At 44.7% G+C, this 25,582-nt stretch overlaps 1 protein-coding gene across 1 annotated transcript; it reads right to left on the reverse strand.

Moving 5' to 3' along the window:
* Positions 1-488: 488 nt before the first annotated feature.
* Positions 489-25,150, reverse strand: FAXC (failed axon connections homolog, metaxin like GST domain containing). Its single transcript, XM_072332253.1, has 6 exons — positions 24,802-25,150; positions 24,093-24,228; positions 20,497-20,693; positions 12,942-13,159; positions 9,775-9,891; positions 489-8,167 (listed from the first exon to the last, which is right to left on the reverse strand). Exons 1-6 carry the CDS (start codon positions 25,074-25,076, stop codon positions 7,884-7,886), a joined length of 1,227 nt encoding a protein of 408 aa, XP_072188354.1. The 5' UTR covers positions 25,077-25,150; the 3' UTR covers positions 489-7,883.
* Positions 25,151-25,582: the final 432 nt, after the last annotated feature.

Genomic DNA, 25,582 nt, shown 5'->3' on the forward strand with positions numbered 1-25,582 from the left:
ACCTTCATCATCACGACTCCATCCACACACTGTGCTCAGAGCCACAAGCTCAGTTTGGCTAAGGACTTTAAAATGCTAATTTTTTTCCAAAATATTATTGTATAATGAAACTAGCCAGCACAGTGCTTTGGGCAATGATCTTAAAATACACACACTCCTCTGACATTCTCAAGATTATTTATATTCATGCTGGTAGCAATATCCCAGAGTAAAGAGGAGCAGAGACTCCTCCTCACATCCAAGGCTAAGTGCAGTTCTTTCTTCTGAGTTTGACCTGGAAATATTCTTGCATTGCCAAGGGGAGAGAGGAACAGTGACAGTAACCAACCTACATCATGATGGTGGCTAAAGTATTTGCCTGAGGAGCTGTGGGTTTAACTCACTGGTCATTACAGCTTCGCACACTTTCATGCTTAGTCACGGTCAGTGCGCAGGCCTGCGGAAAGCAGAGACATCCATAAAAAGGACATGAACCAGAAAGGTATTTTAGATCCATTACTTGTAATTTACACACCAATGACATATGGCATAAAGACAAAATATACAGATTTTCATATATACATACAGGAATCAACACAGTACACAGTTTAAAGTTATGTTACAATTAAGTGTACAATTTTAGATATGGCTTTGTAAACTAGTAGTAATAACAGTGCTAAAATAACGTATGTCTTGTGAATTCATCAACAAACAACATAATGCAGCTACAGCATCAAAGTCCTCATTTAGCAATGTGTTACTCGACTTTGTTAGGAAAACCTTGTACGCCGTACAGAGCTGGATACAGCCCTCCCCTATACCCACCCGTATATGGTTTGTTCTTGGCTGATTTTGTACCCTGAAGGTTAAAACTTTGAGGCCCGCATTCTTCAAGTATTCTGAAAAATAAAAACTTGTACAGTCAAGAGAAGACCACTCTTTAAGAACAAATTAAAACACAAGAGAAGAGCATATGCAAACACTGTGCCCAGTGACAATATCATTGCAATCAGTGAAGCTTTAAAAGATATTTTTTATTATTATTATTTTTTAAGAGTTTAAAAAAGAACCAGCCAGTATCACATCTTGTTTGCCTTCCTCTAGTGAACAGCCCCAGTGAAGTAAATTTCTACAAGAAGGCTTCCAAGTGACCCAGACAGAGGATTGAGAGAAGTGGTAATTTCTGGGTCACTTGGAAGCCCAATTGGAAACCTCTGGCCCATCTGAAGCCAATGGCACTTCTGACAGTGACTTCAAAGGGGCAGGATCTTGCTGTTCCGCAGAAACTGAACAGCCTCTCAGAAGCAGATGCTCTATTTCTGCTTAAGTTTGCTGAGGTGGATGTGGAAATTGTTACGATGAAATTCTAGGATCCTTTTTATGTATGAGTCACACTCAATGCCCATAACTATCTCTGGCCTCAGAATCTGCCAGCTGGGCAAACAGGATGCAGTACTCACAGCTCAGCACCACAGTGACTCACTGAACGTTTTCATCAATTAAGATTCCCATACTGCACACAGACATCCCATTTCATTCCAAACACCTCAGGGACGTGTGAAAATCTCTGCTGAGAAGTTCTTCGTGTTAGCGCGTACAGGGAAGGCGTGCAAGAAAAGCTCTTCACAATAGCCATCAGAGAGCACTGCCCAAAATTGCTGAGACAGAGCTGATCCATGCTACAACGCTTTTCTCAGCTAAGGTGAAGCTGTAAAGACTGGGGTCACTAGCCTGAAAATCCACGCACCCATTGCACCCTCACACAGGAGGCCCACACAGTATGGGGTGATGGAGAAGATCTCCCCTTGACTGGGCACCAGTGGGTCACGATGGCCCACACACCCCACTGGGCACCATCAGAAGGAAGCTGCAGTCACTACAGTGCCGTGTAAAGAAACCAGACCAAAAGAGATCCTTGTCCTTTGTCACAAGGACACAGAACACAGCATGGGTACAGGACAACAGAGCAGCAGCAGCCCCAGCTGAGCAGCAGCGTTAAGGAAGCCCCTCCACTACCTCCTCAGTGGTAACAAGCAACTGAAGCACAGATGGATACGACAGCACTAATATGCTGCTGAGAAGTAGTGTGGTCATTCAAGGGTACCTTTAGTCCTCCTTGTCTACAGATCAAACAGTGCAGCTTGAATGTTCCTCCAGATCACAGCCACTGATAGGTATGTGCATGACTCACCCCCACACTATGTATATCCATTTCCATATACCAGCTACAGGGCTGTTCAGCTTAACTCTGCATTTAAAGAGCATAATTTGCTTTATTTTGATTGATTATAGGCCTGATTTATAATTTTGCAGTATTTGGTGACGAGGGGGGTAGAATAAGTAGCTACTTGTCAGGAAACAGACTCAAAGTCTTCAAACATCTAAGGACAAGACCCACTTGAATTTATCCCCTGCCACAGAAATTTTGCTTGGTGAGCCGCCCTGCATAAATCTGCACATAACACACTTTTCCAGAAGGCAATATTTTTGTACGGCTCAGTATCTGACAGATACAACCCTTTCAATGAAAACAGTATGAAGCTGTCATGATTACTTGAGCAGACATCGCTGACAAAAGGAAATTTGTGCCTGAACTATTGCTACAGAAATATTTCAGGCAATATTTCTTCAAACAGAATACAGATCTGGAGGGACACTGCCAAGGTTTTAAAGATCAAAATGTGTGACTTGCAGTGTTGTAATTGGATGGGAACAGTCCTCCAGATCTGAAACATCAGGTTTGGTTTGGTTCTTAAATCAAGCGCCACATTTGTACGATTTCTGTAGGACCTATACAGCCCAGCATCTGTCTCCTCACTTGGTAACAGTGAGCTCTGCTGACAGAGCCAGCAATGCTGACATGGACACACAAATCCATCCTGACACAGCAGAGTGTTATGCAATCAAACACTGCAATTCACAGTTAAAAAAAAAAAAAAAAAAAAAAAAAAAAAAAAAAAAAAAAAAAAAAACCACAAAACAGGCTGTTTTAAATTTAACTACAGGGTGAACACAGAGTATTTTTTTAATTCCCATTCGTCAAATGAAGAAAAGAAGACCAATTATCATTCCCTCACAGAAGAATTATGGAAATAAATACAATACTCAGTATTTGGCAGCATTCAAAATAAGAAAAAAACAAAATGGTGTGGTCACACTGTCCCATAGTGAAGACAAAGATCCACTTCCTACTCATGAATAAGGCCCCTCACACATACTGCCTACTCCCATGCTCACCACTCTGCCAGGTCAGCCCGCAGTCATGGCTGGGACCAGCACCATGTCTGGTCTCCAGCACCTCGTCTGGTCTCCAGCACCTCCCACGCACACGGCTCTCATGACAGAGGCTCCTGAACCCTTTCTAATGCTGCCCCGCAAGAAGTCCCTAGTCAGTGAGAAACCCTGCAGGGTCAGCATCACCATGACACAAAGGCACATCATGGTCTCTTCCACCCTTCAGCTTCAAAAGGCCCTCATACCTCACACAGCAGGCAGTCAGCACTCCCAGGCTGTCTCAGGTTTCAGCACTGCAGTGACACCTGATTTCCTCCCCCCTGCAGCACCATGGTCAGGGCCGGCAGGACCATGGTCAGGGCCTGCAGGGTGCTTGCCATGGACTTCCACTGTGATTTTAATTGGGGGAGAGAGAGGGAGAAAAAAAAGAAGACAAAATAAAAACATAGAATCACAAGGTTGGAAAGGACCTACAAGATCATCTAGCCCAACTGTCCTCCCATTACCATTGCTACCACAAGCCAACAACCCATATCTTGTAGCTCCTCATCTAGATGCCTCTTGAACACTGCCAGGGACAGCGACTCTACCACCTCCCTGAGCAGCCATTCCAGTGCCTGACCACTCTCTGCGAGTTTTCCCTTATGTCTAATCTAAATTTCTTCTGGTACAGCTTGCAGCCATTTCCCTGGGTCCTGTCTGTTGCCTGGGAGAAGAGGCCAAACCCCTTCTCATCACACCCTCCCTTCAGAGCGCAATGAGGTCTCCTCTGCACCTCCTCTTCTCCAGATTAAACAATCCCACTCCCTCAGCTGCTCCTCATAAGACTTGTGCTCCAGACTCCTCACCAGTTTCGTTGCCCTTCTCTGGACATGTTCCAGGGCCTCAGTGTCTTTTTTGTAGTGAGGGGCCTAAAACCAAACAAAGTACTCGAGGTGTGGCTTCACTAGTGCTGAGTACAGGGGGATGATTACCTCCCTGCTCCTGCTGGCCACACTATTTCTAAAGCAGACCAGGATGCCACTGGCCCTCTTGGCCACCTGGGCACACCATAATGAATGAAGAGCCCAACGGAAATAAAGAGCCATGAAGCTACATCAGGGGAGGGTGAGAGTGAGGCTAGGGAAAGGTTCCTCACCAGGTGCATGGAACAGGCTGCCCAGGGCAGTGGGCACAGTCCTGAGCAGACAGAAGTCAGGAAGCATTAAGACAAAGCTCTCAGCCACAAGGTTTGAATTCTGGGTAGTGCTGTGTGGAGCCAGGTTTTGGACTCGGTGATCCTCATGGGTCCCTTCCAACTATGTGATTCTAAGATGCTCTCAGACAAACTGTAGGGTCTGCACAGCCCCTCAAGCATGGAGATTTAAAAAAGGGAGAAAACCTTTGCAGGACTAAGGAAACGTTGCCCTTTTAGCAAAACGTTGAAAACTGAAGTGTGTTCCAGTTTTGTTGAAGACAACTCTTGTCCACTCTACCACCATGCAAACCAAGACGATCTAGCACTTTTTCATGGATGTTAACAAAGCAATTTCTTTTTCTTAACATTTTTCCCCCATGAATATTTTGCCAAGGCCAGCTTCCAAAAAAGAAAGGCTCAGATTAAATCCTTAACACAGGTCTAACAGTAAGTATTTGTTTCTCGACAGGATAAATGAACTCAAGGATTTACTACCAGCCCTTGGCAAAATACTGTACATACAAATTCCTAAATAAATGCTGTTTATAATTTCACCTCTAGTTTGAAACACAGCCAAACACGGAAACACAGTACCCACAATAGCTGTCATAAGGAGAAAGCTACTTACTGAGTAACTTCTCTAAAATAACCTGAGTAGTTCCTAAGAAATGGAAGGCATGTGACATGCTACAAAATACATTCACCCAACTCATTACATCACTGAAAAAAAATATCAGCTGACAACAAAAGGTTCCTTCCCCCTCCACAGCCCCTTCAGATCCACTCTGTGTTTCACATTTCTGCAACAAAGCCCACCACCACACTAACCAAAGCGAAGTCAAGGCTCTGCTGAGGATGAATCCTCAAATTATTTCTCACCATACTGCTCCTTTTGGCACTAGAACATCCATACACATATATTCATTCACATATTTTTATATATGCACAAATATATTTTCAATAGCGTATGTGTGTGTGTATATGCATACACATGTCCTGCTATGTACAGTACCAGATGCATCACAGAAGCAATTCTAGGAACAAAGCACTGGTCACCCACCAAGAAAACTTTCAGACGTAGAAGACCACAACATGACACCAGCTTTGTAACACAGCAGTGATGCCAATTTCTGTGCCCACTGCCACGTATCACCATGCGATATCCAAATGCAACTGCTTCCACATGAAAGGGTAAAATTACATCACTGGCTTCTGATCAGTTTGCCTTTTGGGATGCCCCAAGCATCGCTGCCACTGACAGACCTGTCAGCCCAGGAAAATTATAAACATGACTCTGTTCATTGAACTCAGGCTGGTCTTTTAATAACCATGACTCATTGCTGGGATTCATCTGGTGCAAGCAGGGGCTCCATACCCAGAAACACACACTCCTAATGCTGAAAAGATGGATAAACAAATGAGAATGTCTCTACCAGAATTCCCAAAATATCAGTATTTTTGAAGAGAAGCTTCTTAATTTAGATGCTTTTTATCCAAAATACCGGTACCTAAATGTTTGCATCTGCCCTGACTTACCTGCAAAGTTTCACAGACATGTCAGACCATTGCCCCTTGTGCTTTCAAGCCCAAGACTCATGTCCTTGTGACCTGTTCCTGTGCTTAGTTTCTTAAGAAGGGTCCCAGGTAACTGGATTATACCTTCCCCCTCCTCAGCTTTGGTTCATTTTGCTTTTGCAAACATGACAATAGAGACTTGCATGTGATTATAGAGGCTGGAGCACAGCGTCAAGCAAAGGTGTCAGAAATTTAGAAAACAGATGCAAGTTTGTGCTCACCTCAGACCAAACTGCCTACTCTCACTGCAGTAGCTCTCAGACATGGAAGAGACACAGGAATTCACTGCAGCCTTGTCCCCTCTGCTTGCAGAGCCGTGGCTAGCTGGGTGTCCCCCACAATAAGCATCTTCCTGTCAAAGACACTCAACAGTGCAGGAAAGGGACACATTCTTTGAAAGCTAGAGTTAGTTCAAGCTCCAGACTACTAGGACCATCAGCAACAAACATCACCAAGTAGTTGCATCCTGCCTATTCTCAGAATCAACATACAATAAAATTTCTGCTGAGAGATCGTGGTTCATGGAACTGTAACTCAGTGAGAAAAATTTAACTAATTTCTACATACTACCACCAACTTATGCAGGCAAAACCTGATTTTGGAGTCTACAAAGACCAGAGCCATCTGTAATTTCCATATGCTTTCTCCCTAATTAAAATCAACCATACACTACCAAGCAACACAGGTGTAGACGCTTAACTTCAAACAGGTGGGATCCGTTCTTATCTTCATATCAACACCAGAACACATCAGCACCTGTGCAGCTACTCCTGCTTTGGTTCTCCAGATTCACAAGTATGCCACCAAGGAGGCCTTATGATCAACTGTAGTCACTATCTGAGCTCCTGGAAATCCTCACAGAATCCACACTGACACCACCATCTTCTCATAGCTCGCTCCCACACACTGCCTTTAGGAGCTGTGCATTATAAGCCAGCAAACGTCCACCGTCCTAGCCAGCTCTAAAGCATTTGATTGCAGGATAACATTTACACAGCACCTCACACCTAAAAACACCTCAGGTTCTTTTGCAAACTTTAAAGGTTTGATGTGTCTTTGTGTAAAGAGCACAAAGCACCCACTGCTGAGGTGCTCCAGGCTTTCAGTAATGAATCCTATTTCTCAAGCATCAGTAGCAGATAACAGCCGGTGGCAGGAAGTACAAACATAGTAATAATTCAAAAACACAGAAGAAATTTAAGGGCCTGAAGCCAGGTTTTGGCCAACACACTTCCCAGATCAGCGTGTAGGTGATTATACATTAAAACTGATTTTCTTCTTCGGAATAAAAATATTCTAGAACAGTGATTTCAACCTTCTGCAAAGAACAAGAAATGCTAAAATGCTCCCTTCTGTAGGAACATGTTTTCCTCCTGCCTTCCTTGTCTGTCTCTGAAAGAACCAGGAGCAGTTCATTCCTGCAAACACTCCATAATCACACAGACTGCAGGTAGCAATCAAAGCTTTCCTGAAACTGCATCAAATCAGCATCAATCATTTTCTTCCACATGAGAAAGGTGTGCCAGTAATGCCTCTTCCACTTTTGTCCTTGACCCATTCCTGTAAAGATATCAACAGAAATCAGCTCTTATAAATGCTCCACCTCCTAGAGGTTTCTCCCACTCGCTTGCAGGATCTGTTTTTCAATGGGAGCAAGAATGTAGATCGAAAGTCACTGTTGTCCTCTGGACCTCTAGTCTACCCACTGCATGTTTTAAATAACTCTTTACCTTGGTTCCATCTGTACAGTTACACAAAATGAAATAAGGTTGAGATAGTCCAGGTAGCACATGACAGCCAAGTCAAGCACAATGGTCTGTTGGAGGTGGTACCAACCTTCTCCCAACATGGAGCAGAAAATAAATCCAACTGATCCCAAAAAACAGCTTGTCTGCAAAACAAGAGATGCTTGTACTCATCATTTGCATTGTTCGTGATCTCTGTAGTCATCCATGTCCACATCTGAATCAAAAAGGGAGTGTCCAGTGTAATCTGTGTCAGGAGTATGAGAAATACTGTTCCCTTCCTCATCAAATGTTTCTGTCCTTGAATAAAAACTGAAGTCCTGCAAGGGGGAGTGAGTCTTGCTTGCATCACTGCTTTCCTCAGATTCATACAGAGTGTTATCGTCATCATGGTGCCATTCTGGCCAGAATTTCCTCCTTATTCTTTCACAATACATAGCAAGGTTAATGAGTTCACCTGAAACACAGCACAAAACATTCCAGTAAGTATATTCTGTCAACAAAACTGTAACCTATCAGATGATTTGGCACTGTTTGGAAACAATCTATGCAGGTTATGAGCCTTGTCTCAAAACACCGAGATCCAGTCAATCCTCCTTGTGGCTCTTTATAATTTTCACATAACTTACTACAGATACTATTAACGTATGTAGAATAAGAAAGGCTACACTGAAAGGAACATATAAGCATGTAGTGAAACAAACATCCCAAATTCAACCTCAACAGAAATAAAGCAAGAAAACATACTAATACTGTAAGTTGTTCCTAGCAAAACTCTTGCTGATTGGCTGTAAACTTAGTTTATAAAGACAGATCTGAACTCAACTCTGCATACAGCTGACTCATTTGTTAAAACACAGTGAATTTGGATGTTTTCTCTCTTTACCGCCAGATGGCAGCATTGCCTGCAAGATAAATTCATGGGCTTGTTTCTTTTCTGATTCACCTCCAGCATTCCTAGCACGCACAGGTGCATCAGGCCATGTGCAGATACATATATGTGTGCTTAGAGAGAAGAAATAACAAAAAAACTTCAATCAACAACGAAATAATAGCATATTAAGTGGAAAATGAAGGTGTACGTGAAACCTGCACTCACAGCATATCACAGCATGAATAGCTGGATAGGTACGGAGCATCATCCATTACTGCTCCTGAGCTTACATCTATTACCCTCTGTTCATTTTTGTCAGACACAAAGTATTTCAATCATAGTTGTTCTTAAAACCAATGGACCTTTCAGAATTCTATCTGTAACTCTTCAGACAATCAAGGGTTTTACTGTACAGACTATTTATGACCCACAAATCACAAACCCTTGATCACAAGTATGTTTTTCCCCAAATCAAAGCTTTAGTAATGAGAAAATCCAAACTGTTGCCTCAGTGGCTACCTCTTAAACACAGTAGGTCTATGGATCAGATTCATTCCTTTCACAGCTATTTCACATCCTCTTCCTCCACGGTTCTTTCCATTTTTCACCCTATGTTTATTCTATAAAGTGATGCCAAGGTCTTCCACCAGACTTTCATCTGCCAATTCCTCTCCACAAGGAATAATAAAGAGATGAGAGGAAGGAGATACGGTATATTGGTTTCTAATTCATTTTACTCCAAAGGCAGACTGGATTCTTCTTCTTGCCCAGTGTCCTTAATAACAGCAAAAGCTTACATTTCAGTGGGACAACAGTATTTGCAGTTCTACTATCAATGAAACTATTTAGCTCAGCAGAATTTTTCTCACTGCTTCTAATACTTTACCCAGCATTCATCCCTTAAAAACATTCAGCCTTTGCTACGTCAAGCAGGGAAAAGATCAAATACAGGAATAGAAACAACTACCACACAAAGCATTAAATAGAAAACAAACAAGAGCTTAACAACAACAACAACAACAAATTACAGAATAGAAATGCTATATCAAATATGAGAACAGCTTATGATTCATGATACAGCTGAAGTACTCCTGCAGTCCTACAAAAATCCTACAAAATGTTCCACACTTAAACACAGCAAATGCCACCAAAAGTTCATTTTTTGTCAGAGATCACTTTAAACTTCTTACCTTTGATTAGTCTCTCTGGTCTAGTCCCAGGTAGTGTCCACATTGCCTGTGCCAGATGACCAAAAACTGTGGCATCAACAGTGGAAAGGTTTGGTCCCATAATGTACTTTTTGTCACCTGTAAATACAACAGCAAGACATTTTAATAGGGAGATGTCTTCCTTCAATCTACAAGATAAAGAAGACTGAGAAGAGTATCATCTTTAAAGACATCATTCACAAGAACACATCCAGGATTGCTTGCTTCCCCAGCATAGACATTAGACCTGGAGCAAAGAAGGAAAGAAAAGTGAATCATGTGGCACTTCAGAGGTCAGGTTAGATGGCTGTGTTGTCCCTGCCCTTGCCCAAAGTGCTATAAACCCTGTGAAATATTGTGTGTAATTGAATTCTTCAAATCCAGTTACCCCATCTCCCCAGGATATTCTTCCCCTGTATGCCAGAAGCTGCCTGTAATTCAGCAGGTTATTAAATGTTAGGGTTATTAAATGAGTTTAGAAAAACTGTCCACCAGTAAAATGCAGCAAAATCTGCGAAGGCTGTTATCCCTCAGCACCATGATGTAGCAATGCAGTACACAGAAATAACAAGTAATAACTTCCCACAGCATGTCAAATGTGATTCAGAAATGGAGTTAACTCTCCCCAGCTCTTTCAGAACTGCATCAACATATTCTCTGACGACTACGTACTGGGTAAATGTTGTGTACTTTCTGTATTTATGTGTTGCTCTGCGGTCATTGATCTCAAACACTGCTCAAAAACAGGTCCCTAAACCACAGTAATATGCTGTGTAAAATCCCATTTTACCTGACAACACTATAAATTTAGGACTGCTCAACTGGGTCTGAGTCTCAATACATAATGTTGCTCTGGGAAGCAAGTCCACTGCAACAACAGCAGGTTGCAAATCAAACCTGTGAATGAGGAGAGCCTTCAGTCAGACTGAAAGTCATAGAATCATGGAATGATCTGGGTTAGAAAGGACCTTACTAGTTCCAATCCCCTACTATAGGCAGGGACACCTCCCTCTAGACCAGGTTGCCCCATCCAGCCTGGCAGTGACTCTCACTCGCCTCCTGCCCCCAGCTCAGGATATGACCCAAGGCCAAGGGTACCTAGACCCAGCCAAGAACAGATGGAGAAAGCAAGTTGGTGTTAATGGCAAGTCAAGGCAATTACCGAAGAGCAGGGAAACACACCAACAATCACAGTGGCAAACATAGTAGGCAAACATCTGCCCAGGGAGGTGGTGGAGTCTCCTTCTCTGGAGATATTCAAGACCCGCCTGGACGCCTACCTGTGCGACGTGCTGTAGGGAACCTGCTTTGGCAGGGAGATTGGACTCGATGATCTCTAGAGGTCCCTTCCAACCCTTACAATTCTGTGATAGTAACTGTACACTGACTAATACAACATTCATTTCAGAAGGGAAGATAAAAATGAAATGTACGATATTCAGCTAGTAATGTAGTAAAGTAACCATAACACAGCAGGTACCCATCAAACCTTCTTAAAATACACAAGGCACAACCTTCTCATCAATAACCTGGAAGTAAATATAAAAGCAACAAAAAAAGTAACATATGCACCACACAGTAAAAAAAAAGCAGATGTGGCCCAGTTTGTCAGCTCTATGACTGCCCTTCACATCCTTTGCCATCACAAGCAACACATACTGTGAAAACACAAATGGAGGTGTAGGAGCAGGGAGGAGAAGGTCTACCCAGAGAACGAAGAATTATTTCCAACCAATAAAAAACAAATCCTACAGAGAGGTCTGAGGATTCCCAGCCATTTTTCCAAGCAAAAACAAGAGTGAAATAAATGGTTTAATCACAGCATTTATCTTCGCAGGAGATGGCACAAGCAGCCCAGGGAGGGCAGGAAGGACTAAAAAGAACATCTGCCTGAAGGCTGAGACCATGCATCCTCCAATTTGAATCTGGGCAAATTTTGAACAGATTTTGATGATTAACATCTGCCACCCAATTACTAATGAAAGCAGCTGCATCTTCAGCATCAGAAATCTTCTGACCCGTTGGCCTCCAAAAACAGTGCTTCTTCAAAAGAAAATCTATGATTTTTCTTAAACAACCTTTTATTTTAAACTAATAAGATACATCATGAGAAAGAGCTGGCAGAGAAAGGAGTGCCAACAAATCTCCCCCTCACCCACTGTCCATCACCATCAGTCCTTTTTCACTGTGCTTGCAACCCAGCAGCTCCTTGCATTTCAGTAAACTTGCACAGCTCCCTCTAGGTCCTTTGCAATTTTCTTTCCCAAACACCCTGGAAGAACAAAAGCATTTCACATCCCTCCATTGCTTGGCAAGCACTCATTTTTACCTTCTACTTGGCTCCCTTCACCCTTCCTCCTCCCAATCACCTCACAATTAGGCAGTCCTCTTTTCTGAGCACAGGATGAGTGCAGGAGCCAGGACTGGGCAGGGAAGACCCTCTCTTTCCCCTCTCCAACCAACACTTAAATGATCGTAACAGCGAACAACAAACCACAGCAGCTCCACTTCTTGGATTCTGGTCCAAGGGAGGGATAAGCTCAAAGTAAGAGATACTGTGCCCCAGATGAACTCCTCAGAATACCCATCTTTACACAAAAGCATAGTACAGTTAGCTCTCAACAGACTGAAAGTGAAATGCACAGTGCAGACAGTTTTAGTTCAGACTTCAGCCTGAGCTACATCACAGAAATGAGGTTTGCATGGTTCTGGCTGAGGGAGGTCAACCTTAAGACAATCTGCACTGTCCACCCACAACAACCAGCAAGCTTAAAACCATCCATTTTGACAACACAGACCCATCTCCCACCAGCAGCTTTAAATGAAGCTTTTAACACCAAACAGACGCAGCAACATCCAACTGAAAGTAGCTACTGCAAAGGGCTTTCAAATGGCCACATTCTGCTCCTCCAGATAGAAATACTCAGTGCCCAGAGAAAAAACCTGTTTACCCTCCTAGAAAGGCAGTTTGGTAACAAAGAGCAAGGAAAGAAACCCATCCCCCCAAGAGTGAAGGTGGCACCGGGGAACAGCAGTTGTGTGAACTCCACCTGATAGCAAGTGAGATTATTTGTGCCTGTGACCAGGCTGACTTATGGCCATTTCACACTGAGGCACAAGGAGAAGGAGTGTGGTTTGTGGTACATTACCCAGGAGGCTTGCTAGAGTCCGCATGTCCTTTTCCATCAGCGTGTACATCTCCTCCTCAGAGAAGCGGCCAATTCCGTGACCGTACATCTCCCGCTTCACTATCCCTTTGGTCAGATGGCAGAGAATCCACTTCAGCAAATCACTGAGGGGGCCGTAAACTGAAATCATCTTTTGCGTCTCATGAAGGTTTTCCACCCATTGGCAATAAGCTAGAGTCCTGCAAGGATGCAAACACCAAGTTATAACAGCACAGTGCCCAGAGAGCACAGAGCTAGGGAAAACAGAGGAAAACGGAGGAAGAAAGCAGCCTTTCCCACCGGCCTGTTCTCCTTGCATTCTATCACTGCTTGGCTAAGTTTCAGCAGTACTTTGCACCAACATAAATATTGCAGCAGTGATTCTTCAAAAAGATCTCTGCTCTCTTCATAGATTAACCATGACATAATCTTTATAAGGGGAAAAAAAGCTGGTTGTACCTACCAGATTAGTTCTCATCTGAATTTTCTTTCCCTCAGTGAAGATGTTGATCTTACGTAAGATACCTTTCTGAAGGCTTCTGCTTTATTTCAGAATCATAGAATCACAAGGTTGGAAAGGACCTACAAGATCATCTATCTAGTCAATCCATCCTCCCATTACCATAGCTATAGCAAACCACTAAACCTATAGCAAACCACTAAACCGTCTCTGGTAGCTCCTCATCCAGACGCCTCTTGAACGCTGCCAGGGATGGTGACTCCACCACCTCCCTGGGCCTGACCACTCTCTGAGAGAAAAAAGTTCCTTCTTATGTCCAGTCTAAAACTCTTCTGGTACAACTTGTGGCCATTTCCTCGGGTCCTGTTTGTTGCCTGGGAGAAGAGGCCAAGCCCCTGCTCATCACAACCTCCCTTCAGGAAGCTGTCCCTGAGCCTCCTCCAGGCTGAACAATCTCAGCTTCCTGAGCCGTTCCCAATAAGACTTGTGCTCCAGACCCCTCACAAGTTTTGTTGCCCTTCTCTGGACACGTTCCAGGGCCTCAATGTCTTTCTTGTAGTGAGGAGCCCAAAACAAAACACAGTACTTGAGATGCGGGCCTCACCAGAGCTGAGTACAGGGGCATGGTTACCTCTCTACTCCTGCTGGTCACACTATGTCTTATACAGGTCAGGATGCTGTTGGCCTTCTTGGCCACCTGGGCACACTGTTGGCTCACATTCAGCCGAGCACTAATCAACACCCCCAGGTCCCTTTCCTCTTCACAGTCATCCAACCACTCATCCCCAAGCCTATAGCGCTGCATGGGGTTAGTGCGGCCGAAGTGCAGGACCCCACATTTGGCCTTGTTGAACCTCATCCCATTCACCTCAAACCAGCGATCCAGCCTATCCAGATCCCTCTGATGGGCCTCCCACCCTCAGGCAGATCAACACCACCTGAATCACTGGGGGTGTATTCTGCATTCCATCCCAGACTTCCAGATTAGGGTGTAAAGTGCCCTGAGGATAACTGATCTGCCCATTAAAAGCAGATGTAAAGAAGGCATTGAGGACCTCAGCCTTCTCCTTGTCCTCAGTGGTCACATTCCCCGCTGCATCAAGTAAGGGGTGGACATTTTCCTTGGTTCTCCCCTTACCACTGATATATTTGTAAGAGGATATATTTGATATTCATTGATATATTGATTGACATATTGATATTCAGGCTGGACCTCAACTTCATTAAATGGCCAAAGTATTACTTCAGAAGATCTTTTCATCAAAATTTGTCTTAGCGGCTACATATTTTTTATTCTTTACTAATACTGTAGGCAAAGGTCATTTGTTGCTATGTTAACTTTTCTAATATATAGCACCTTCTGACATAGGGCATTCTGAGGAAAGGAGAGACCATACAACTTCTGTCACAAGTTCAAGGGATACTGAAAGAAGAGCTGAAGACATCTCTAAGTAGATGTGACAAATGCAAGAAGCCAAGGGTCTAACATTGGGAATTACTTCATTGCAGCCTTTCAATACCTGAAGGGAACTTACTCCCAGGAGGGGAGTAAACTCTTCAAAAGGGCTGATAATAGCAGGACTAGGGGAAATGGTTTTAAGTTAAAAGAGGGAAGATTTAGGTTGGATGTTAGGGGGAAGTTCTTTACTAGGAGAGTGGTTAGGCCCTGGAACAGGCTGCCCAGGGAGGTTGTGGATGCCCCGTCCTTGGAGGTGTTCAAGACCAGGTTGGACAGGGCTCTGGGCAACCTGATCTAGTAAAGGCGTATGTTTGGTGGCCCTGCTAGGCAGGGGGGTTGGAACTACATGATCCTTGAGGTCCCTTCCAACCCGGGTCATTCTGTGATTCTGTGATTGGGAATTTATAGCCATGTTCCATTATGTATTTCCAAACTGAAAAAGTTAGAAGTAGGCCTACACACTTGAATTGTATGAAAAAAGGTTCATGAGGACTTGAATCTCCACCAGGGGAAATTCAGGCTGGACATTAGGAAATACCACTTTTCCATAAGAGTGGTCAGGCACTGGAATGGGCTGCCCAAGGAGGTGGTGGAGTCACTGACCCTGGAGGTGTTCAAGGAATGTTTGGATATTGTGCTGAGGGACGTGGTATAGTGAGAACTATTAGTGACGGGTGAATGGTTGGACTGGATGATTTTGCAGGTCTTTCCCAACCTTGGTGATTTCATAGACTAAAGAAGCTTGATAGAGAAGTTGGAATATCAAAAGTTGCAAATACGTGTACATAAAATATTGAATGGTGTTTAATAATTAAATGCTTCCATTTCTGCTATGGCTGGAAATTATGTTTTTTTAATTAGTAACATGACTTAAGTTTTTATCTTTGTACATATTTCTAATCACACTCTCTTTATGCCTATATGGATCAACTAATTCAAAATAAGAGGGAAAAAACAGACCTCCTGCATTTTTTCACACGTATACTTTCTCAAACTCCAGTATACCATGACCAGAAGCTGAATTTAGCACTACCATCAGGGAGCAACTACTTTTAACACCATGAAAATGCTCCGATCTTTACATTTCCATACACTCCTTATTTAAATTACTAATAACATGAGGTAAAGAGAACATATTTGGCATAACAGCTGAAAAAAGAAGCCACTTAAAACTCAAATGTACTATACTCTCCCTGAGAGGATAAAACACATTTTAATTGCCTTAAAATTGGTCCCCTGCAGGACAATACCTTCTGCTCAGATCGGTTTCATTAAATTCAGCAACAGTGGGGCCCGTGCAGGTTTCAGTGCAACTGCATGAAGAATAAAGAACAGAACCGTACCTGCGTTATTTTGGACTTCTTTTATTCTCATCAAGTTTCGCCAAGACATCCTGTGCTGCATTTGTATAACAGCAACATCTCACTGATGTTCTGAATGGAGATGTTGCACAATCCTTAGCATTCAAATCAGATGAACCAACTAAAGCCTTTGGGCCAGTTTTCACAGAGTTTGAAACAGGCTTGGATTTAGAAAGGAGCACCAACAGTTAAGGAGAACACAAAGCCAGCAAGCAGAGGGTACTGAAATACCAAACCCACCAACTTTTGAGGACAAAGTCCTTCAGACAAATACAGCTTTGAAGAAGGAACCTGGTCTGGATGTGAACCATAGGGAATAATTAAACTATTATCTGTGTGTGACAGCGATTGCTCATACTATTTACTCAAGTAAACTGCAAAAACCTGCTCTTTACTAGCACAGCTGTGCATGTCACTAGAAGACCCTCATCCGCCAGCATGGATCTCAACAGCTTCACTCACTGGCCATTCTGCAACACTACTGTAATTGCTTTAGCACAGTGGAGCTCACCACAGAGGGGTAGCAAGAAAAACAAGGCAAGACAAAGCAAGGAAGCAGAAAGGAGACTGCTGGAGCATTTCTGAAAAATCATCCCAGTCACACACCGTCAGCACACCCTCCAGACCTGCCATGACTATCATTCACCCTGACTCCACCAGTGAGCCGGCATCGCACCGAGCCATCAACCACATCTGGGACAACCTCAGTTCCACCAGACAGCACAAATAAGGTTTCCTACAGAACTAATTAGCCTGTGCTGTAAAACAAAAGTACATTTCCATAACACTCACTTGCTCGTTCTGGAGGAGAAAGTTGTTGGGTCTGGAAGAAACTGAGGCCAGTTAAGAGTTAAACAGAACCAGATTTAGGTAACCCTGCCTTGGCTACACCATCAAGTCCAATATTGGATGTGTGCCCGTCACTCTGAGTGAGTAAAGTTGTTGCACGTCCCAAATCTCAAATTTATGTGAGCAACAAAGACAACTGAACAGACACACACTCAGTTTATGCCTATAACGTTAGGCTTCTGAGCATGCAAAAGCAAAGAAAATGGTAGGGCTGGATTCAGAGGCACAGCTAAACATCTTTTTAAAACTAGCTTTAAAAGCACTTCGTTAAAATAATTATATTCAACTCAGATTGATTTAGTTGCACTTTTCACCAAAACATTCTCCTCTGTGCTTAATTCCAGCCACCGTTCCTCTGTTTAGACTACATTAGCAGAGTATTATAAAAATAACAAAAGAAATCAAGTTTTCTACATAACCTAATTCAGCACAGTTATAAACACTAACTATAAAAACTGACTGTAGTTCAGAACGTATGTGACGTTATTTTATGTCATTTTGGGAAATATTAGCACCTCCATTTGTGCCAGGATATATGTGAATTCTTAAGAATATAAATAAGACCATAATGCATTAACAAAATGCAACAGGGGTGAAGCAAATCTGAAGTATAAATGCAACAGCAGCTCTGGCCTCAATACATATATCAGAAGACAGAGAGAAAGGAGAGAAAGTGACTCATCAGGAACAGCTTGCTTGATTATCCCCCAAGTAACTCATGAAGAAAAAAGAGAAAAAAGAAGGGGGGGAAGGGGGATGCTCACAAGGATGAGAACTGGCGGTTATTTTGCTCATCAAAATCCTGTGCAGAGTGGAATTTATTGATACAGAAAAGGATTCTAATAAATTCCTTCTACAAATCTTACCTTACCCGCTCTGCGACTTCTCAGAGAGAAGGGCCTTTAAGCCACCAGTGGTATTCAAGCATCATCATTTTCAACAGCATGAGAGATGTCACTCTTATACTTGGCTTGATGTTAAACATGTATTGTTTAGTACCTGGCAAGTTTGGATATCTGTCAGTCGTTTGCATTATCATGCCATGCTCCTCCTGTCCTTCAAACATCCAATACATTAGTGAAGTTTACATGGACTTCTTAAGGACAAAGTACGAAACGAACGTAGGTATGTATGTGTGTGTGTGTGTATATTGACAAATCGCTCGTGTTTGACAACAAGGGCAACCAATGTAATGCCTTTAACAGGTTTCCAAGAGCCCCTGGCAGTCAATGCAGACAGTGGAGGTGACCCAGCACAAGCCATGGGGAGATGACAGAAGCCTGCCCACAACCAGGACCTCAGGCCCAGCTCCCGGAGCACAGAACCAGCCTGCTCCTATTTCTTCCCTACTGACTCAACCTCAGCCCCACCGAGGCTATAAGGTATCTTCTTTTGCTGATTTAAACATAGCAAAAGCCTGACAATTATAGCTTCCTCCAGGGACAGAAGCTCCAGCACCAGTCTTATGCATCTTGGAGACAAGCTCTAATCTCAGCACTAAAATAGGCATGTTCAATCACTCACTGGCTTTCTGCCGGGCACCGCAGCCTAGGGAAGAGGTTCTCAACAGTCCTACATTGCTCTCAGCTCCAGCCAGAGCAACAATTTCCACCTTTAAGGGCTACTAAGCAATCAGAAGTGCAGCCAAAGATATGCAATCAGTTCCGCAGAGGCTAAACATTTCAGGAGGATGCTGAGCACCCACACAGATTAGCTCCATCCACAGAGCTAATCCACAGGATGTTCTTTGCTTGTTCATTCAATTGATGTAATACAGCATTACTTATTTATGATGAAATTACATTGCATGCTGCTGGCAATGAAGCTGTATTAATCACATTTTATGTCACTGCTTTGGAGGCTTGGTTTATAAATTTTCTGCAGAAAGGCCATGACTGTTGTGAGTTCCCCCTGAGGGGACCTGAGGACATCACAAACAGACCCCCAGCTCCTGGTGGGAAATGGGAAGGCTCGGAACCTGTGCGAAGCTCTGCACAGCTACTGCCTAATTTTATCACGTTTAACTACAGGATGGTCAGACCTGTTATTAAGAGTTATAGCAGCATGAAGCTCTATTACTCTGGCTCAGGCCTAGTATAGAGAACTAGCACGATGCACACTTGCTTTGTCTATCTACTTCAGCCCCAGCTCAGCACCTGGATCTGCAGTACCTGTGTCCCATGCATGTGACCCCTATTTCATGGCCAGCAGCGCTGACTGAGCTCAGTGGGAACATGGATCGTCATCCAATGGCTTCACCAAGGAAAGAGCAATCTATAATTCAGACACACAAGAGCTGTGCAAGTTTGTCATCAGTAATGTTACATTAAAAGCGGTTAAGTCTGTGGACAATGAAACAATCAATACACTTAGGTAAAGAGATGGAGCATTAAGGGATCTAAAGGCCGCATCTTCCCTCTGGCAGCTAAAACTATGGGGGAAAAAGAACCAACAAAACAAAGAAATCACACTTGCAGACTACTGGAGTCAGAGAGCTGCAGCCAGATTGCTGAGAAGTCACTGCAGATAGGTCTCACCAGTGAAAGTCACACACACTTCTGGGAAGCCAGGGATTACATTCCCAGATCAGATCATTTAAACTACTGAATGCTACTGAATGAATAGCTGACCTCAGGAAATGCTACAAATGATTCAAAATACCATGCGTGCACATGCTGCTGCTGATCTTCTATAAGAAGATGAAAGGAAGAATGGTAAATGTATTCTAGTTACATACAGTCAGGAAAGGACACTTGGGAAAAAAAAGGACTGAAAAGTTGGGGTGGGGGAACAGGAAGCATAAAAAACAAAAGTCACAGACACTACATTCAGAGCTGTCAGTAAAATGCACGAAGTATCAGCAAAGCTATATTTAGGTTTTCCATTCACACCCATATTTGATCTTCTTGGGATACCACAACTAGTACTGTATCTTATCAACAGGCACTGATGCCAACAATACTTACTCACGGGAGTAATGGGGCAGTAATCCATACTGTAATCACACATACAGATAATTAAAACCAATAACTGTAAGGATATCCATAATATTTCAGACTCGCTCCAAACACTAGATTTTGTTTCCCCTCTTTCACCTCTACTCTTTTCAGCCATCTAGGGTTTTAACGAGGCTTCTTCTGTATGGAGGTCATACAAAGAGGACAGACAGACAGCCCACTGCTGCTCCTTACTGCAATGCCGACTCCTTACCTTGCCTACATATCACTGCAGCTCTCGGGGGAGTTACTCCTGACTCATTCCAACACAAGCAGAAAGGAGCAGCAATTTTCCACAGTGAAAAAAGCTGTAATTAATAGCGGGGTATCCGAGACAAAATAAGTATTCACTTCTAGACAAACAGTACAGGTGTGACAGAAGAACACAGCCAGCCTTTCCATGCAAGCTTACCAATAGAAGTGCTCCTCCACCATCTTTGTCACAGCTCTGGAAACGGCTCTTTCTCGCGGACCAAGGTTTTTATTTAAATTCACTCCAAGTTTCTCTTCCAAAAAGTCAATAATGAACTCAGTGCCAGACACCTTTTTGTGATTGTATTCAATCCAAGGCATTTTTCCTTGAGGGGAAAGTTTTCCATCAAAATAGTTCTAAGAAAAAAAAGCAGGTAAACAAACAAACAGACAGACAAAAAAAAAAAAGGCCCTTCAGATTCCATTTCAATGAGAATAAGGCTTTTTTTAATATCTTTCTGTATTTTCAAAAGCAATGTTATTTCTGAATCAACACTCCAGGATAACTGCAGCTATTCATTCGGAACAACAGCTTTGAACAATATGAAAAACCCAAAATAATTATTTCCAGGTCCCGCAATGCGTTGCACGCATTTCTATTAGATGCCATGTGATTTAACATTATTTAAGGACTTGGGTTATTTAAGGGGATGGGGACACTCGGATCTCCCGGAAGATCGGGTCCATCATTCTAAACAAGTTTTTAATCACAGGAATCACGCCTAAATTTGGCTCTCACACAGAGCAGCACTTTTCATGTTAGAAGCACATTAAAGATGCTCATTCATAGAATCATAGAACGGCTTAGGTTGGAAACGATCCTAAAGATCACGGAGTTCCAAGTCCCCTGCCATGGGTAGGGCTACTACCCACTAGGTCAGGCTGCCCAGGGCCCCATCCAACCTGGCCTTGAGTGCCTTTAGGAACAGGGCATCCAAATTCACTGCCTGTATCAGACAGCTGTAGTATCTCTGAGGGTAAAACATAATCATGAACCCACAGTACAAAGACACATCATTCCTGCACCAGGCAGGAGGGAAATCCATCTTTTCACACAGGTCAGCTATTTTTTTTTAACTTTTATACAGAAGTTTTGTATACCTTCACACACAGTTTTTATAATTGGATCTATGAAGGCACAGCCCTGCTGCCCAGCACAGCACTAGACAGCTGCTCAACACTGGCACGTCTCCTCCACATAACACTTGTACAGCAGTAATAACATATTTTATACGTATTTTTTCATTGAAGATGAAGAGGGTCACCACGCACCAGAGGCTCCAGCTTAGCCTGAATGCACATCCTCCTGGCTGGTGCTTAAAACAAGGGTGTGCAACCGCTACCCACGTGTGGCCGCTCCCAGAAGCTCAACCCTTTCAGATCAAAACAGAAGGAATGGGAAACGCTGCTGGGAAAACAAAACCTTCCGGTCACCACCTTCTCTGGGACTTCTGCCCAAGCAAATCTTACAGCAGGAATATTGGATTATGTAATGTCTGAACTACTGCATCCAAGCCTGGATGAACAAAGCAGCAGAATCCAGCCCATCTGCACGTGCAGGTAACTGCTCTGATCAATGAGAGAAACACAAAACTGCCCAACACCTGAAACCAAATAGAGAGCAGCAAGTCTACATCACACCTTCAGTATGAGATTTACCTTCCTGTGCACAAATACTGATGTTCTGTGACTGGAAGATGTGCTTATTACATACAATTACTGCAGTCTGTGTTATTTGCAACCCAGACAAAGCAGATTCTTCTTATCCACCCACATCCACACACATAAATGCATCACGTGAAATGTTGCGTTAGTGTTGCATTAATGTTACACTTAAAAGAATGCAAGCGATGGCTAAAGTTCTTTGAGGAAAGTCGGTTTGGGGTAAACACAGAAAAAAAAAAAGACAACCAAAAAACTGTTGGAGGATTTTCCTGTTTCATGGCATTGATCAAACTAATCAGGGGATGTCTCGCAATGACCTGAGAAAACCTCTATCTCAGGACAAATCTCAGTTCTATAGTTGCTGTATCTGCTGTTCTCAAGTGGGTATTTTTAGGATGGAAACCTCAGTATTCTTACGGCTGCTCCTAATTGCCATCAAATATTTACCAATTTTCCACTTGAAAGCTGGTCCAGCTGCAAAGCAGGAAAGCTTTGGTGCTGTCATTAAAAAAAACACCCTCGTGCCTCATAGTGCTTTGCAGGCTACAAAGCTCCTGAGAACCTCATTTATAGAGGAAATGGTAAGCCACGCAGCACAGGGCTCTTCTGGGGTAATTTTACAGTACTCTCCAGAAGAAATTAGCCTCTACATTTTCAATTACTGTAGCTAACGCTTTACTTTTGCTCATGTTTCCTCTCACAGAGGCTGCCATCTCTGCCATTTTCACAGAGCTGGTATGAAAACAGCACACTGCTGCTGTGCAAACACTCATCCGATTATGGAAATAGCTGAATCTTAACAGTCACAAGGAAATCAAGGAACACCAAAAAGGCTTCCACAAACACTCGCAACGGGCTCCTTTCATATGAGCTTTATGAAGAAAAGCATCAAACATTTTGAAAATACAGCCCAGCTTCATGCTCCTCCTTCTAAGCAGCCCCTGCCCAGGAAGGTGATGACCCACAGCATGTCTCTGGCTGCATCCCGGCTGTTCTCACAGAACCATAGAAGGCTGAGGTTGGAAGGGACCTCCAGAGGCCATCTGGTCCAATTCCCTTTTAGCTGCTCTGAAGTGCCTTGTTCAAAAGCCATTAAATCTTAATATAATAAACATTGAAATGTATGCTTTTTAGTGCTTAAGCAAAACGTACTAATTAAGACTTTCTCTCACATCTGAAATAAGGGAGCTTAACCACGTATGAATGTGGATGAGCATCGATCACAAATACAAAATCAAGTCCTCAAACAGTTTGTTTTCCTCTACAAAAGACCAGATTCGATCAAAACATTCTTCATAATACCTGGATATGCAGCAGAAAAAAGCGACTTGAACCCAACCAAGGTAAGCATGCAACTCAGACGCAGCTCAGACCATCTGAGGCAAAGTAAGAGCCCAAACCTACATAACTTGGGGGAAAAAGAGAGGTTTCTTCCACCTAAGATCCTCAGTACAACAGCAACAATAAATATGACACCTGCAGTGACCTCAACGCTTTATACAAACAGCAAAAAGACCCAACTCATGTCTCAAAGAGTTTGTTTTCTGCACAACCTGCCAGGTGGCACCACCAGACAGCACGCACCCAACTCAAAGCATCACGGCTGAACAGGCCTGCACAGCAACCCCGTTTTCCCACGTGGGAGAGGAAGCCACAGTGACGCCAGGCAAAGCAGAAGAGAGGCATGTCTTCCCAGGAGGGCACCAGGGTGAAACGCTCCAGAAAACAAGAAGCTGAAGCCTCCCCACCTTGTTCTCTTCAGCATGGACAAATTCAAAGGCCATGTAACACTGTCTTTCAGTTTTACGGTATCATTCAGTGAACTGCAGGCTGTTCTCCTACTTCATCGTTTCCAAACAAGTTAACTTCCACCATTCGTTTTGCTTTACCACTTAACGTTAGAGCCATTCTAGATCAACCACATTCATGTGGTAACTTTAAAGCTTATACATCAAATTTCACCAGAGACAAGAGAGCTGCCATCTACCCACACAGGGGTACATACATATTTACATATCTCTGCATGAGAAAGACTGTGGGGAATACAGACTACAATGAGCTGCGGCATAAAGAAGAACTGTACGGATGTACCTGGTAGGGTAGGTCAGCCATCCTTAGGTACGTTTCCATTTTCAGGCAGAAAGGTGACAGACTGGGAACACCATTATTGGGCCTCGAAAACTGGTGCAGTATGATAGCATCTTTGGAATCAATCTCCTGCTCTTTCCTGACAGAAAACAAAACAAAAACAAACAAACGGGGTGCATCATAAATCAGCGTTTTAAATACACAGAGGAGAAATCCCAGCTGATGCAAAACACGCATCCTCCCGTCATGGATGACCGTCATGTTTTATTCGTCAGACCGAGGGCCGCTACAAGGCACTGTCGCCGCTGCGGCAACCCGGCTGCTCCCACGTTGGGTACCACGGGAAGCTGCCACAGACGCCCGTAAGAGGAGCGGCGATGAGACCCAGGCCCCGCGGCCCCGTCCCGCTCCCGGCACCATCCGGCTCACCGCCCCTCGGCCCACGCCGACCCCGCTCCGAGCAGCTCCGCGCAGCCCTCCGTCCCCGCTTTCCCGTCGCATCCCATCCCACCCGGGGCAGCCGCCGCCCGCCATCGCCGCAGAGGGCACGGCGCCGCCGGCCGACGCCCCCGCTCCACCCTTCCCCGCGGCGCCCGGCCCCGAGGCAGGACGCCGGGCCTCCGGGACGTACCGCGCCCCTGCGCCAGGTAACGCAAAATGGCTGCGGGGCATCGCGGGGCGCCGAGGCGCCCCCATCCCGCACCCCGCTCACCGGATGGCCAGCAGCTCGTGGAGCAGGTAGGCGGCGGCGGCCAGCAGCGCGCCGCCCGTCAGGTACAGCGTCTTCTTCCACCACGAGTCCGAGCCCAGCGCCGCCATGGTGCCGCCCGCCCCCGCGCCCGCCAGCGGGAAGGCGACCAGCTCGCCCCCATAGAGCGCGGGCGGCGGCTCCTCGGGCCCCGCGCACCAGCCCAGCGACAGGCTGCGGTTGCGGCTCAGGTCCGCCACGCAGGAGCGAGGCGCCGCCAGCCCGACTCCCCACAGCATGCTGCGCCCGTGCCCCGCATCCCCCGCTCCTCTCCGGCCCGGCCCCGCGGCAGCCCTGCCCGGCCGGGCGGCTCCGCCGGCTGCCGGCCCCCCTCCCGCCCTTGCGGCGCGGCTGCGCGGGGCTGGCGGCGGTGCGCCGAGCGGCCTGATGGGGGCAGCCGCCGCCCTGAGCGCGGGGACGCGTCCAGCCGGTGCCGAGCCGAGCCCTGCACGAAGGGTGCGGTTGGGGAGGGATCCTCGCGGCCGTGAGAGGGGATGCGCTGTTGGGCTCCTCACCGAGGAGCGAGGCCCGGTGTGCTACCCCGCGGCTGAGATGAAGGACACCCGCCATCACATACCGGTGCCCAACCACAGCACGAAACAGCAAAGTCCTCCTTCTTGGAGGTCGCTCCCTCCAAACCCTACTGCGCTCCTGGGGCCCTTAGTGAGCTGCTGGCACAGCTCCTTCTTCATAGAGCTGGGGCTGCTGCGTGCTACAGGCAGCAAAGTACAGGCAGGAAGGGAGA

The sequence above is a fragment of the Excalfactoria chinensis genome, chromosome 3, assembly GCF_039878825.1.
Source record: "Excalfactoria chinensis isolate bCotChi1 chromosome 3, bCotChi1.hap2, whole genome shotgun sequence".
NCBI classification, from domain to species: domain Eukaryota; kingdom Metazoa; phylum Chordata; class Aves; order Galliformes; family Phasianidae; genus Excalfactoria; species Excalfactoria chinensis.